The 14,611-nt window shown below is 52.7% G+C and overlaps 1 protein-coding gene across 5 annotated transcripts in view; it reads left to right on the forward strand.

Annotated features, from left to right (window-relative positions):
* SDK1 (sidekick cell adhesion molecule 1) overlaps nt 1-14,611 on the forward strand; it is a 659,503-nt gene that overhangs the window by 567,437 nt on the left and 77,455 nt on the right. For all 5 annotated transcript variants that reach the window (XM_058442285.1, XM_058442281.1, XM_058442284.1 and 2 more), the window contains 2 exons: nt 1,088-1,147; nt 4,116-4,217. In XM_058442285.1, coding sequence (XP_058298268.1) covers nt 1,088-1,147; nt 4,116-4,217 — 162 coding nt within the window. The remainder of the gene's footprint in view (nt 1-1,087; nt 1,148-4,115; nt 4,218-14,611) is intronic.

Consider the following 14,611-nt stretch of genomic DNA (forward strand, 5'->3'; position numbering starts at 1 on the left):
CAAAACCCAAGTCCAGGGACAGGCCCCACCTGTCTGTACCAGGCACAGCCTCAACATGGAGCCCATGGTGCCCACCCCCGGGCTGATCTTGGCTCTGCCTGCACTGCGCCGTGATCATTGCTCTGACGAGGGCCTAGCTGCCTTCAAGGCAGCTTCCAGAACCCTGGGGAGGGACGGCTGCCCTGCCCGCTCCCACCCCTCCCCTGTTGGACGGAGGTTAGAGGGGGTTCATTTCCTGGCACCCACCAAACGGTGTCACAAAAATACTCTTTGCCCCTTGACATCCTCATGCCAGGGACAGAGTGAAGAAGCAACTCCAGAACACACCGTGTGGACGGTGCCATCCTGCTTTCTGCCATCCCTGTGGCATTAGGGCTGCCTGGCTCACTCGCCAACGCCAGCCGCAGGGCCTTCCACACACCCGGTTCCCTCCACGAGGCCGCACGTGCAGATGATGGCAGCTCCTATGCTCACACAGCTTGACCCCAATACGGTGCCAGGCATGATGTTGATGAATGTTGAAGGCAGGAAATTGCAGCACTGGTGTCTGCACTGTTGGCACACCCCAAAGGTGGCCCTTGCTGACCACCAGACAGTTAGCATCTCCCTGGGCTTTGTCGCAAAATCAAAACAGCACAGTAGAAGGGCCCCAGGATGCGGCTGGGCTTATGCACCTGGTTGCGCAGCTATCCCTGTGGTGGTTTGCTCCGCTCCTCCAGCTGGGGCTCCCTGCGTGAGCATGAGTCAGCTGCACCTGCCCTGGGGTGACCGGGAGAAAAGGTGTCCTGCCACTCGGTGCTAAGTTGTGCCAAAAACTAATGTGTTTCACTGAATCAGAGTGGTGAGCGCACCCCACCTGTCTGGGACTGGGGTGCCTTGTTGTTTATGAGGAGGTGCGGCAGCCCCTCCCCCGGTAGCTGGTGGAAAGCTTGGGTGGCAGCGGGGTCTTTATTGCCCTGGGAGGTGCAGCGTGGGAAGCGGCTAGCATCCCAGTAAGGCGCCTGTCTCCCTTGTTCCTGCCGCACATCACCTGCGATGGCTGTGTCCCTGCGTGCTAACCACCTTTCTGCTTTGCTTACCCCAATAGCCCAAAGCAGCTTCAAGACGGTGAACAGCAGCTCCACATCGACGATGTGTGAACTAACACGTAAGTGCGCTCTCAGCGGGAGGCCCATGCCGCGAGGCGCACACACTGTGCCCAGAGCCAGCTGGCCTCTCAGTGCAAGGGAAAACCAGCCTGGATTAATGGCTCCAGTTTCTGGAATCGCCTCTCAAATGCTGCGTCTCCACATACCAAACCACCAGGGAGATAGGAAAGGAAGCTTCTAGAAACAGAGGCTGGGGAAATTTACTAATATCTGGTCTTCAAGTTTGAGACAGAGAGGAAAGCAAGATAGAACAAGATGTCTCCAACTTCCTTCTTCCTTTTTTTTTAAAAAAAAAGAATAACAAAAAAAAAAAAACAACTCTTTTTTCTTTTCTTTTCTTTTCCTTTCTTTACCTCTGTTGCCCACGCTGGAGTGCAGTGGCATGATCACAGCTCACTGCAGCCTTGAACTCCTGGCTCAAGTGATCCTCTTGTCTCAGCCCCCCAAGTAGCTGGGACTGACTACAGGCTTGTGCCACCATGCCTAGCTAATTGTTTCTTGTTGTTGTTGTTCTTATTGTTTAAGAGACAGGGTCTTGCTGTGTTGTACAGGCTGGTATTGAATGCCTGGACTCAAGCTATCCTCTTGTCTCAGCCTCCCAAGATGCTAGGGATATAGGCATGAGCCACTGCACCCAGCCTCTTTCTTTTTTTATTGTGGTAAAATACATATAACAGAAAATGGACTTTCTTAACTATTTTTAAGTGTACAGTTCTGTGGTATTAAGCACATTCACGCCGTTATGCAGCCGTCACCATCATTCTCCAGAACTTTCTCATCTTCCCAAACTGAAACTCTGTCCCCCTTAAATATTAACTCCTTATACCCCCTCCCCGCCGGCACCCACATTCAACTTTCTGTCTCGATGGATTTGATGACTTTGGGGACCTCATAGAAGGGGAATCATGTAGTATTTGTCTTTTTGTGGCTGGCTTGTTTCATGAGCTTAACGTCTTCAAGGTCCAAGCATGTTAGAGCAGGCATCAGAATCTCAGTGAAGACTGAATAATACCCATCGAATGAAAGACCACGTTTTGTTTCTCTGCTCAGCCTCCCTTCGCCCTTTAAACAAACCACGTTCTTTCTCCTTTGATTCCTAGCTGGGGAGGAGTTTCAAAATCCAACTCAGGGGCTAGACGTGGAGCCGTAATGTGATTGACTTCAACACAGGGAACTCGGCTGGTTTGGGAAGTGGACCAGGCAGGAGGGAGGGGCTGGCCCTCCCCGAGCCTCTGCTGTATTCAGGCATTCTGTAGGGGTGGGAGTGATTTGCAGGGCAGCACAGCTCCAGCATGCTGAGATACTGACTCCACAGCATGGGCGGACCCTGTAAGCATCTCTTTGAAGGCAGCCCTCCAAGGACGGGGGCCTGAGTCACGGAAGCTCTTCTGGGCTGGTAGCTGGCAGGAGGCACAATTTGCAGGCCCAAGCGCACCACCATCCACACCAGCACACAGGTGCCAGGCACACACGCGGGGCCTCGGAAAACCCAAGCCACCCACAGAGCAGTGTTAACCAGTGCGAGAACCTTCCAGAATGTTTTGGCTTAAAGGTCAATTATTCTCACCCTGTCACTTAGTGCGGAGCTGGCACTTGGCCCCCTGCCCTGAGGAGTTCTCTGTGTGCAGCAACCCACGCCCGTTCTTTCCCAGGACATGGCCGCTAAGGTCTCAGAGGCCTTGGTTACCAACGTCTTTCTACATTCTATTTTCAATGCCACAGTCTTACTCTATCTGTTCATAATTTCAAGGAGAGATTCTGAACCAAAAGGCAGGCCCAGGTTATGTTATGTATTCTAAATCAGGGGTCTCCAACCACTTTGACACCAGGGGTGGGTTTTGTGGGAGAAAATTTTTCCATAGACCAGGTGGTGGGGGATGGTTTTGGGAGGATTCAAGCACATCCCATTTATTATGTACTTTATTTCTATTATTAGTACATTGTAATATAGAATAGAACGAAATAATTCTACAACTCACCATCATGTAGAATCAGTGGGAGTCCTGAGCTTGTTTTCCTGCAACTGGACAGTCCCATCTCTGGGGGAGGGGAGATAGCGACAGATCATCAGGCATTAGATTTTCATAAGAGTGCAAACCCTATTGGGAACCACATGTGCAAGAGAGCCAGGTTGTGCAAGGCATAAGGAGCACACAGCCTAGATCCCTCACACGCGCAGTTCCCAGTAGGGTTCGTGCTTCTGTGAGAATCTAAGCTGATCTGACAGGAGGCGGAACTCAGGCAGTAATGCGAGGGATGGAGAGCAGCTGTCAATACCAATGAAGCTTCGCTCGCTCACCCGCCACTCACCTCCTGCTTTGCAACCTGGTTCTTAATAGGTCATGGCTAGTGGCCCAGGGGTTGGGGACCCCTGTTCTAAATCCTTTACTTTAGAGGACGGAGCTCCGTGCTGCCTTTTACCCGAACACAGGATAGGATGGGTACGTCTTTTGCTTAATGGTGGTGGGTGCGGCCGGGCGTGGTGGCTCACGCTTGTAATCCCAGCACTTTGGGAGGCCGAGGCGGGCGGATCACGAGGTCAGGAGATCGAGACCATGGTGAAACCCCGTCTCTACTAAAAATACAAAAAATTAGCCAGGCGTGGTGGCGGGCGCCTGTAGTCCCAGCTACTCAGAGAGGCTGAGGCAGGAGAATGGCGTGAACCCGGGAGGCGGAGCTTGCAGTGAGCCGAGATCGCGCCACTGCACTCCAGCCTGGGCGACAGAGTGAGACTCCGTCTCAAAAAAAAAAAAAAAAAAAAAAATGGTGGTGGGTGCTTAATTAATAGGGAGGAAAGAAGGAGGGTGCCCTGGTCACAGAGGATGCAGGTATTTCACAGATTTCTAACAATACCCCCTCCTCTCCTTGGAGGGTGCTGCTTGCTTCATTGTGGTTCATAGGGGGAACTTTGGAGAAACAGAAGGTGGTCCTGGTGGAAGCTGATCCGTGTGTCCTTCAACCCTGCAGATTTAAAGAAGTACCGGCGCTATGAAGTAATAATGACCGCCTATAACATCATCGGCGAGAGCCCAGCCAGTGCACCCGTGGAGGTCTTTGTCGGCGAGGCTGGTAAGCTCTGTGCACCCCCAACCCCACTGCCAGAGAGGGCCACAGCGGTGGGGACAGCCAGGTGCACTGTGGCCAAGCCCCTCACGTGTCCAGCAACGTTCTCCCTCCTTGAACACATTGCTGCCAGGGCCGAGGTCTCCACGCCACTGGTGGGAAAAGATGGGCTCAGCTGAGAGCTGGAATTTCCTGACAGCTTCAGTGAAAGGTCAAGTCTTGCTTTTGAGACCTAAAGGGTTTGTTGGATACCTGGGGCCATCATATTTACTGTGGCTTTGCTCTACGAAAGCGGTATTAACTCAGTGGTGATGTAGGTGTGTGGGAAATGGAACCTCGTTATCTGGAGGGGCAGATGTTTGTATCTGCATCGGTCCTTCAGTGGGCTTCGGCAGTGGCCTGGTGACAGCCCATTCTCTAGGTCTGGGAAAGCCACATGGGCCATTGTCTCCACCCCTTTTAGATAAGATGTGTCTCTTGGGTCTGATTCAAGGGACCTTGCCTTCTGTGGGGCTCACAGTGGGAAGCAGTGTCTGTTTTTAGATCAGATCCTGTCTCTATCCCTCTCCGGGCCCAGCGTGCCTCAGGTAATGAGAGCAGTGCCCTCCCTTCGGCCAAGGAGACCACAGAACCTCACCTTCCTCGCTGGCTGGTGACTTTAAAGAGTTCTCTGACTTCACATAGAGCCTGGTGTTTCTGCTCCATTCCGCTGGTGCAGATTTAGAAGGGTGTTGCTTCAGGCCTGGAATAATTAGAGTGGCCCTGAGGACAGAGGCTCGGCCTAGCAGGAGCAGCTGCACAGTGGGGAGGGCGAGGTGGGGGGCGGGGGCGGCTGGGACTGCGGGGGCCAGAGGAGGGAAACACATCAGGTGACCTTTTGCAATGGGGAAGGGTTATTCTTATGAACCAATCAATAGCACCAAGGGTCAAGCCCAGTGGATTTTTTCCGGAATGGTCAAGCAGTATTTGCATACAAATGAGGATGCATGGAGAGAGGCATCAAGAGCATACCGTATTTCTGCCTCCCTTTGCACGAAAATGTGTTCAAAGGGGTCACTCAGAGCCACCAAGGTGCGGCTCGGCTTTCCCTCAGGGATGGACCTGGCTGTAGAGGAGCCCATTGAGGGCCATGGTGGGGCCGCCGAGGGTGCTCTCAGGGAGGGGTGTCAGGGTGTCAGTAAAGGGTGGGTGCCCCTGCGGATGGTGGCCACGGCAGATTCTGTGCTCTCCAGTTGTATTCAGGTGACTGGGCCCCAGCTGGCCTCCATGGCTGGGGGTGGGTCAGCCTGTGGCACCGGGGGAGCACAGGGCAGGAGGGCTGGGAACCGCAGTGTCTGAACTGCAAGCAGCAGGTGTGGGTGTTGGAGCTCTGCCTGAGGGTCCACCTGCACCCAGGGGTAGGATGTCAGGATCCAGGGGGCTCAGGGCACCTGGGCAGGCCCTGAGACCGAGGCAGACGTCCAGAGAAAAGAGCTCCAGCAAGCCGTAGGGAAGCCAGGGGTGGTGCGGGAAACTGGGGAGTCGCGCCAGGGCCAGCCAAGCGGCAACGGGACTGGATGCCCAGCGCCCAGCTCCAGCTCTATGCCCAGTGCCCGACTCCAGCTCTAAGCCCTGTGCCTGGTTCCAGCTCTATTCCCAGCACCCGGCTCCAGCTCTATGCCCAGCACTCGGCTACAGCTCTATGCCCTGCGCCCAGCTCCAGCTCTATGCCCAGCACCCGGCTCCAGCTCTATGCCCAGTGCCCAGCTCCAGTCTAGGGTCTGTGCTGTTGGTGTCTTAGTTCCTTCTCACACTGCTGTAAAGGGACGGGATAATTTATAAGAAAAGATGTTTAATTGGCTCACAATTCTGCAGGCTGCGCAGGAAGCATGGTGGTCTCTGCTTCTGGGGCAGCCTCAGGAAGCTTCCAATCATGGTGGAAGGTGAAGGGGGAGCAGGCATCCCACATGGCACAAACAGGAGCAAGAGAGCTCGAGGGGGAGGTGCCACACATTTAATGACCAGATCTCACGAGAACTAAGCCATTCATGAGAAACCCACCCCCATGTCCCCATCCCCTCCCACCAGGCCCCACCTCCACGTTGGGGATTATAGCTCAACATGAGATTTGGGCAGGGACACATCCAGGCCATATGGGTCTGTCACTGTGGTAAGATGCGTATAACATGTAAACCATTCTCCGTGTGCAGTTCAGTGGCATTCAAAATGTTGAGCAGCCATCACCAACATCCTTCGCTGGAACTGTCTCTTCTTCCCAAACAGAAATCCCATACCTTTAAGCAGGCCCCCTTTTCCCTCTTTTCCCATCCTGGGCAGCCTCTCACTTACTCTCTATCACTGCAAGTTCACCTCTTCTCCATACTTGGTACAAATGGAGTCGTGCGATGCTTGTGTTTCTGTGTCCAGATCCTTGCCCTCAGCATGAGGTTTTTGAGGTTCACCCAGGTTGTAGCAGATGTTGGAATTTCCTTCCTTTTCATGGCTGAGTAATATTCCATTGCATGCATTTACCACATTTGGTGTGTCTGCTCCTCCAGGGATGGACACTCGGGCGCCTTCCGCCTTTTAGACTTGTGAGTGTGCCGCTGTGAGTGTGGGGGAGCAAAGGGCTTTTCAGCAGTGCGGAGCTGAGACAGCCCAGGTGTGGGGAGGCAGCTGCAGAGGCTGCAGGTGAGCCCGGCCTCTGAGGTTAGCATCACAGTGTCATGTGGCTTCTCCCTTCCCCGCTGGGCCCCCGTCTCCCTCCCCTCCGAACATGTGCGTCCCTGCTCCAGCCCTCCCTTCCAGAGGCCTGCCCTCCTGCCCCACCTCCTCCTCAACACACCCACGCCCTCCATGTGACTCACCTCTGCCCAGAGGCCTGGACCCTGCCACCTGCACCCTTTGCAGTCCCACAGAAGGGAAAGGAAAGCCTCCTTGCTGTGCCTATGCCACCAAGGCCTTTTCCATGCACACACACAAACTCCACGTGGCCACACCAGACTGCTCACAGAGCTCGAAGGCAGGTGCTGAGAGTCAGCAGAGCTGGTTCCCACAGCGTCACACCCACCCAGAGTGCCCTGTGCAGCCCCTCCAGTTTAACTTGGCTGAGGCCTGAAGCACCCTTTATGCATTTTTTTTTCTTTTTTTGAGACGGCGTCTTGCTCTGTCACCCAGGCTAGAGTGCAGTGGCGCCATCTCAGCTCACTGCAACCTCCATCTCCCAGGTTCAAGAGATTCTCTTGCCTCAGCCTCCTAAGTAGCTGGGATTACAGGTGCCCGCCACCATGCCCAGCTAATTTTTGGTATTTTTGGTAGAGGCGGGGTTTCACCGTGTTAGCCAGGATGGTCTCAATCTTCTGACCTAACAATAGGGCTTGCCTCGGCCTCCCAAAGTGCCGTTTAGGCTTTTATCCCCTGAGGAGCAGCTGCCCCTGCCCCAGGACACCCTCCAGGGCTTCCTCTCTGGGGAGTCCTTTCTGTCCCCCTCCCTCTAGGCGGGGCTCAGATTTCTCCTCTGTGCTGTATCCTGGGTGCTTTGTGCACAGCTCTGCCTTCCCCCCAAGCAGCGGGCTGTCTTCGCTCTAATGCTGCTCCTCCCCATTAGACCAAGGCTGCTTCATCCCAAACAGCTCCTCACCCCAGGGTTATTGCCAGAGGGGCTCAGAATATCTTTGTCATTGAGGCAAATTGAGGTTCCCAAACTTCCACAGGGCAGGAGAGCAGCCGGGGAAACCCTGCACCCAGGGACGTGTCCTGGAGACAAGGCCTCCCAGAGGCGCTGAGATGAAGGCAGGTGGAATCACTGTCTAATAGCAGGGCTGCAGCAAAGGCTAATCAGAAGCTCCTCATCCTGAGGAAGGGGAAGGAGAAGGAACAGGTGGCCTCTGTCCCTGTAACAGCAGATAACACAGTCACCATCTGCCACACAGGCACTCATGTTCTGAGCTGGTCTTTCCATGGGGCTCCTTCCTGGGGCTCCTGGCAGTAGGGAGGGAGAGGCCGAGCTGGTGAGGGTGCACAGGCTGGCAGAGGCTGTGTGGCCACTTTAGGGCCCTGGCAGATGGGGAGCAGTGCCAGGAGCCAGGGTTCACACAAGGGGATGTAACTGCACAGCAGGCTCCTCCTGCCCGCTGCACAGACAAAACCAGTTCACTGAGCCCATGGTATTGCAGTAAAGACAGAGTTTAATTAGACCCCAGCCACATGGGGGAACCAGAGTTATCACTGGAGTCAGTCTCCTTGAGGGCTCAGAGGTTAGTTTTTTCCAGGATAGTTTGGTAGGCATGGGGGCTAGGGAGTGGGTGCTGCTGACTGGCTGGGGATGGCATCACGGGGTATGGAAAACGGTCCTCATGTGCTGAGTCCACCTCTGAGTGGGGCCACAGTACCACCTGAGCTGTGAGTCATGGGTCCAGGTGGGGTCAGTCCATTTTCAGAATGCAAAAGTCTGAAAAGCATCTCCAAAAGATCAATCTTAGTTTCTATAATAGGGATGTTATCTTTAGAAGCAACTGGGAAAGTCACTAATTTTGTGACCTCTGGTCACATGACTCCTGAGCAGTGAGGGATTATAGCTTACAGGCCGGGCGTGGTGGCTCACGCCTGTCATCCCAGCACTTTGGGAGGCTGAGGTGGGTGGATCACCAGGTAAGGAGTTCAAGACCAGCCTGGCCAACATGGTGAAACCCCATCTCTACTAAAAATACAAAAAATTAGCTGGGCATGGTGGTGCACGCCTGTAATCCCAGCTACTCGGGAGGCAGAGGCAGGAGAATCGCTTGAACAGGAAGCAGAGGTTGCAGTGAGCCAAAATCACGCCACTGCACTCCAGCCTGGGCTACAGAACAAGACTCCATCTCAAAAAAAAAAAAAAAGAAAGTGTGCTTACATTTTAGCCGAGTTCAGGCTTCTCCCATACTCCTAATCTCTCAGCCTTTTATTAGTTTTACAAAGGCAGTTTCCACCCCCAAACGAGGAGGGGGATTGGCTTTAGGGAAGGACTGTTATCAGCCTTGCTCTACGTTAAACTAAAAACTAACTTCCTGGACATGGCCCCTGCATCCAGGTCTCTGCTCCGCCCCACCCATCGGATGTGGCTTGGCTCTTGTACACCCAAAACAACTCACACGTCTCCTGCATCAGGCCTGGCAGTGCCACCCCTGCAGGTGGACATCTCAGCTGTCGTTCAGCCTCAGCACACTCCTCCAGGTTCTGTGTTTACACTGCAGAGAGTTTTCTGGAAGGAGAAAGCCAGTTCGCCATTCCACTTCTAGCCTCTGCTTCTCGCAGCCCAAGTACCTGTGTTGTAATAACCCTAATCTGCTGAGGAGAGGCACTGCTACCATATTGACTTAGAGCAAGTAGGCCTTCAGAAAAGGAAATTAAATTGGGCCAGCTTCCGTCCTCTCGGCTGGAAGCTTCAGAGCACCACAAACTCGTGGGCCCAAAATGCTCAAAGGCTTTTATGAAAACTAAGACTCTGCTGTGGTTCCATAGGTAAGCGTGCACGTCCAAGTGTCGGCTCTACCATTTACTGCCTGTGTGACCACGGGCAAATCACTTAACCCCTCTGAGTCCAGCCTTGAGACCTCGGGCTGATGTGAGGAGACCTGTGAGTGAGGAGACTCAGGTTCTGGCTTCATTGCTGCCACTAACACGCCTGTCCTGCTCACAAGATGAGTGTCCAGAATGTACCTGGCCCAGGGTCAGCCCCCAGTCAGTATTTGGTGAATGAGGGGGGCCCTGGGTGAGTGACTTGGTTTGTCTGGCCTCATCTGTAAAATGATGAAATGTTCAGAGTAGATGATCTCTGGGTCCCCTGAAGTTCAAATACATGATACTTAAATCTGTTTAACCTCAGAGAGAAAGGATAATTTTTAGATTTTAGCTGAGATTGATGTACAAGCCCAGGCATTACAAATTGGTAAAAATAATACATCGGTAAGGACTCCAGTATGCAGGAGGTAGGACCCAATGCCAACAAGCTTAAGCTGAAAGAATCATTATTAACTCCTGCACCGGAAGAGTTGCGGAGCCTGGAACAGCTTCAGGCATGGCTGGATCCAGCACCCCAGCGAGCTGCTCCATGTGGACTCTTGGATCCACTTTCCTCCTAGTTGGCTCCTTCCTTGGTCAGGCTCTTCATCAAGGTGGCCATACAGCCCCGGGCACAGAGAGCTTCCCTTTTCTGCAGTGGAAGTCCACTGGCTGTCTTCAGCCTGCCTTTAGTTGCATATCTGTTCCCAAACTAGTTGCTACAGCCAACGTCCTGAGGTGCCCAAAGCCAGGGAGATGTCATCTGTACCTGGACCACCTGGGCCAACTGAGGCAAGAGGGTCCCTAGAGGAGATCCAGTGCCAGTCAGAAGAAGGGGACTCGGGCATTCACCACCACAACTGTCCTGTAGTACTGATGGACAGAGTTTGACTAGGTGGCCAGAACTTTTTCTGGTGGAGGTATGGGCAGTGTCTGTGGGTTCCTCAGCAGGAGAGCTGTTCAGGTGACCCAGTCAGAGTTCGGGGCTCAGCTCCACGTTCCACAGTGTTCCAGGCACTGTGGGGTGTAAAGGAACCACGCTCCAGCCTTCAAGACACTCACTATTCATGGATGGGCCCAGGTCTCAGGGTAAGCCTGTACTCCTGCCCAGACCCCAAGCAGGCATCTCAGCCCCTGCCTGTATTTCCAGAGCCCCCAGGCTTTCCCCTCCTTGAGTATGTGCCCTCTCACCCATACCAAGCTGTGTCTGCCTGGAATGACTGCTCCTGACTCCCATCCCTGGGAGGACACACAGGCCTCCCTCCCGTGCAGCCCTGCATCCACGGTAGCCCTTGGAGGGGCTGCTGTCTTCTCTCCCGGGCAGAACTAGCTGTTTCTTCCTCTGCTCCAGTACATGCCGCATACATAGCTCTTCGCATATCCACCTGAGGACTGATCTTTATCTCTCTGAGTTCCACGAGGGCAGGGACCCCTCTTATCCCCAGAACCTTAGCATAAGCCCAGAACACAGAAAACATTCTGAAGATGTTAGAGGAAGGGAGGGAGGGAGAGAAACACATTTAGACAGGAAGGAAGGGAGGGAGGGAGGGAGGGAGGGAGGGAGGAAGGGAGGGAGGGGAGCAACAAGCATAGCCCAGGCCACCGGCCCAGAGGCACAAGTGACTGAGTGACCCCTGAGCTCTAAGTGGGGATGGAGTGGCCCCGGGGCCCAGGGAGCTCAGGGAGGGCCTAAAGCAAGGCTTCCTGTCCAGAGGTGCCCGGCCCAGCTCTCCTATTTGCCCTGCAATTACTGTCCTTTCCCAGGAGCTCTAAAACAATTAAAGCTTTAAAATAAAACAAAACAGCAAAACTGGCCTCACACGCCAAACAAAGCCTGTGGTTTTCTGTTCGTTTCTGAATCCATGCTGACTGAAAACTGATCCAGCCCCAGATGTGTCGTGGGGACACTAGGGGCAGGCAGGTTCTACCCACTCTGCCCTGGGGGTCCTGGCGCAGAAAAGTATGGCCCCCAGCCCAGCTCCCGGGAACTGCAAGAACGAGACCCTCTCCTAGAGCAGGGCCCTCCAACACCCACACCGGCCGCTGGGACCCCTTGTGCACCTTTGTTATCCCAGGGTCGCTCTTTAGCCAGAGTTGGTGGCAGCTGCCCAAGGACAGCCTCCAAATAAAAAGAGGTGCCGTGTCCCCATGCAGGCCATCTCCTTGGAGCCTGTGGCCTCATGGTTCCCTCGACCCTTAGCTCGTCCCCGGAGCCAGCTCACCTTCCCCACCTGCTGAGCCCTGCCACCGATGGTTCGGGTCACTCGGCGGTCCTGGAGGCTTCTGGGGCCTACAGCTGGGAAGCTGGATTGGGGTGAATCAGGAGGAAGGGCTGCCGTCAATGAATAAAGCCCCCCGGCTGCTCCAGCTTCCCAGGGAGAGACCAGAAGCCCCTAGCCCACCTCACCAAGCCCTCAAATGCTGTGAGCACGTCTGCTGTCTGCCCAATGAGTCTAGGAGGTGCCTCGGAATCTCCTGGGCCCCTGTAGACAGTGTGGGCACAGGCATGGCCCTTCTTTGGGGAGGAAGGTGCCCCTCCCAGCCTCCTCCAAGACAGACTTTCTCCAGATCTTGCCCTGTGCTTTGGGGCCTAGTTGTAGCCAGACCTGGGATTGCCACCCCTGGCGTCTTTAGCCTCTTTCTGGGGGCTGCAAGTAGTGGGGGCTCCAGCATGTCTACGTAGGAGGGGCTCAAGAGCCACACTGGTTCAGAGTAGGGCTTGGGACCCATCTTGACTGTGTTTGCAGCCTGGGTTGTGTGCATGTCGGGTGCATTATGTCTGTGTGAGGGGGTGTGGGAGAGGACAGGTGGGCTCACTGCTACATGAGGCACGGGGGCCAAGGCCAGGGAGGAGGCAGGGGGCACCTGATGGAGTGGGCAGGGCTGGGTCCCAGGTGGGGGTAAACCACCATAGATAACCCACGGCATTATTACCATTATTTTCCATCAATCAATACATTTGCACAAGGCTATGGGTCCAGCACCTTGCTATTAGAAATGAAGCCACTCTGAACACTGTTACAAATCTTTTCCAATGTCTCTGATGCCTGCCTTGGGATAAAATGCTGGAAGCAGAATTTCTGGTCCAATGACATGAACATTTTTCACCTTTGAAATACTTAAACTAATTGACACCCTGCAGCAGTGACCAGATACAGGCCTCAGGGTGCATTCCTCTTTCCTCCTGCTTTTAAATCTTTCCTAGTTTATTAGGCAAGAAGGTATCTCATTATTATTTTCCTAGATGGGCTTTTAAATGACTGGTCTGTGATTAGATGCCTGTGGAGCTCATGGTCATTTTTCTCACGGGGGTCTGTTACAAGGTAAACTGAGACACAAAATGTTAGAAGAGTTTATTCGAGCAGACAGCAATTCATGAATCAGGCAGCACCAATCCAAAGGTGGTTTGGGGTTCTGTGAAGGGAACACAAGGGGAAGGTTTTTATGGTGTGAATGTGGGAGCTGGACAAAGAAAATTTGATTTAAGAGTATGTTGTTGCCTTCTTTGGCCTCAACTGTTAGAAAATCCCTAGTTGTACTGGTTTTCATGCTGCTGATAAAGACATACCCAAGACTGGGTAATTTATAAAGAAAAAGAGGTTGAACGGACTCACAGTTCCACGTGGCTAGGGAGGCCTCACTATCATCGTGGAAGGCCAAAGGCACGTCTTATATGGCAGCAGGCAAGAGAGAATGAGAGCCAATCCCTTATAAAATCATCAGCTCTAGTGAGACTTATGCACTACTACGAGAACGGTATGGGGGAAACCACGCCTATGATTCAATTTCTCTCACTGGGCCTCTTCTGCAACATGTGGGAATTATGGGAGCCACAATTCAAAGTGAGATTTGGGTGGGAACACAGCCCAACCATATCACTAGTTGTATATCTGCCTTTAGTTGCATATCTGTCCCCAAACTAGTTGCTACAGCCAATGTCCTGAGGTGCCCTCAGTAAGTTGTTGGCAGCTTCTGATTGGTTGGGCTTAAGTTTTGTTTTTTTTTAATATGGGCATTTACAAGAAATAGCCCAGGTTAAGTTTTGTTTAGGTTTGCAGAACCAGCAAGGTCAAGGTTGTCTCCGTGGCTTAACGGGCTTTGCTCAGGGGATTCTCAAGCCTGGTCTCCATTTTATTTTATTTTAATGGGTCTCAGTGTTTTGTGTTGATTTCTTAGAGCTTCTTATATATTAGGGATATCATGTTTGATCACGTTTGTGGCAAATACTTTTCCCTTTCTGTTGTCTGTCTTTAATTTTATTGTGTTTAAATGGTTGTGTGCTCAAACCTCCAGATCTGAGGCATCTCTCCTTCCCATTTTGAGACGAAGTAAATATTCACCCAGACTTTTTTTCATAATTTTCATGGTTTTATATTTTCCATTAAACTCTTTCGTCCTCCTGGGAATTAATTCTGGAGCCTGGCATGAAGTGAGCTTCTAAATAGATCATTTGTTTCCAGAGAAGTTTTTTCCCCCGAAACCATCTATTGATTTTTAATTGCTTTGTGATGCGTCTTAATCATGTTTTAAATTCTTACACACAGTCAAGTCTGAGGACATTCCTTTGTTCCACAGACATCTTTACTGTTGCCCTGGTACCTCTAAAGCTTTCATTTATATCAGTTTATTACACATTTGTTTCATGTTTAGGAGAGCTTGTCTTATTCCTCTTTGTTTTCTAAAATTTCTCAGCCATTCTATGAATTTTACAATCATTTTGGCAAGTTCTCAAAAACAAATGCTCCTGGGATTTTGATGGAAAGGTATTAAATAGTAAAGGGATTTGGAAATCCTCGCCGTCCTCCTCCTTTTCGTCTATTCATGCTTGCTCCTGGGAGCTGGCTGTCCCTCCGGCGCCGTGCTGCTGGGCTGGCAGCGCTCCT

The sequence above is a fragment of the Hylobates moloch genome, unplaced genomic scaffold, assembly GCF_009828535.3.
Source record: "Hylobates moloch isolate HMO894 unplaced genomic scaffold, HMol_V3 SCAFFOLD_1, whole genome shotgun sequence".
Classification (NCBI taxonomy): Eukaryota; Metazoa; Chordata; class Mammalia; order Primates; family Hylobatidae; genus Hylobates; species Hylobates moloch.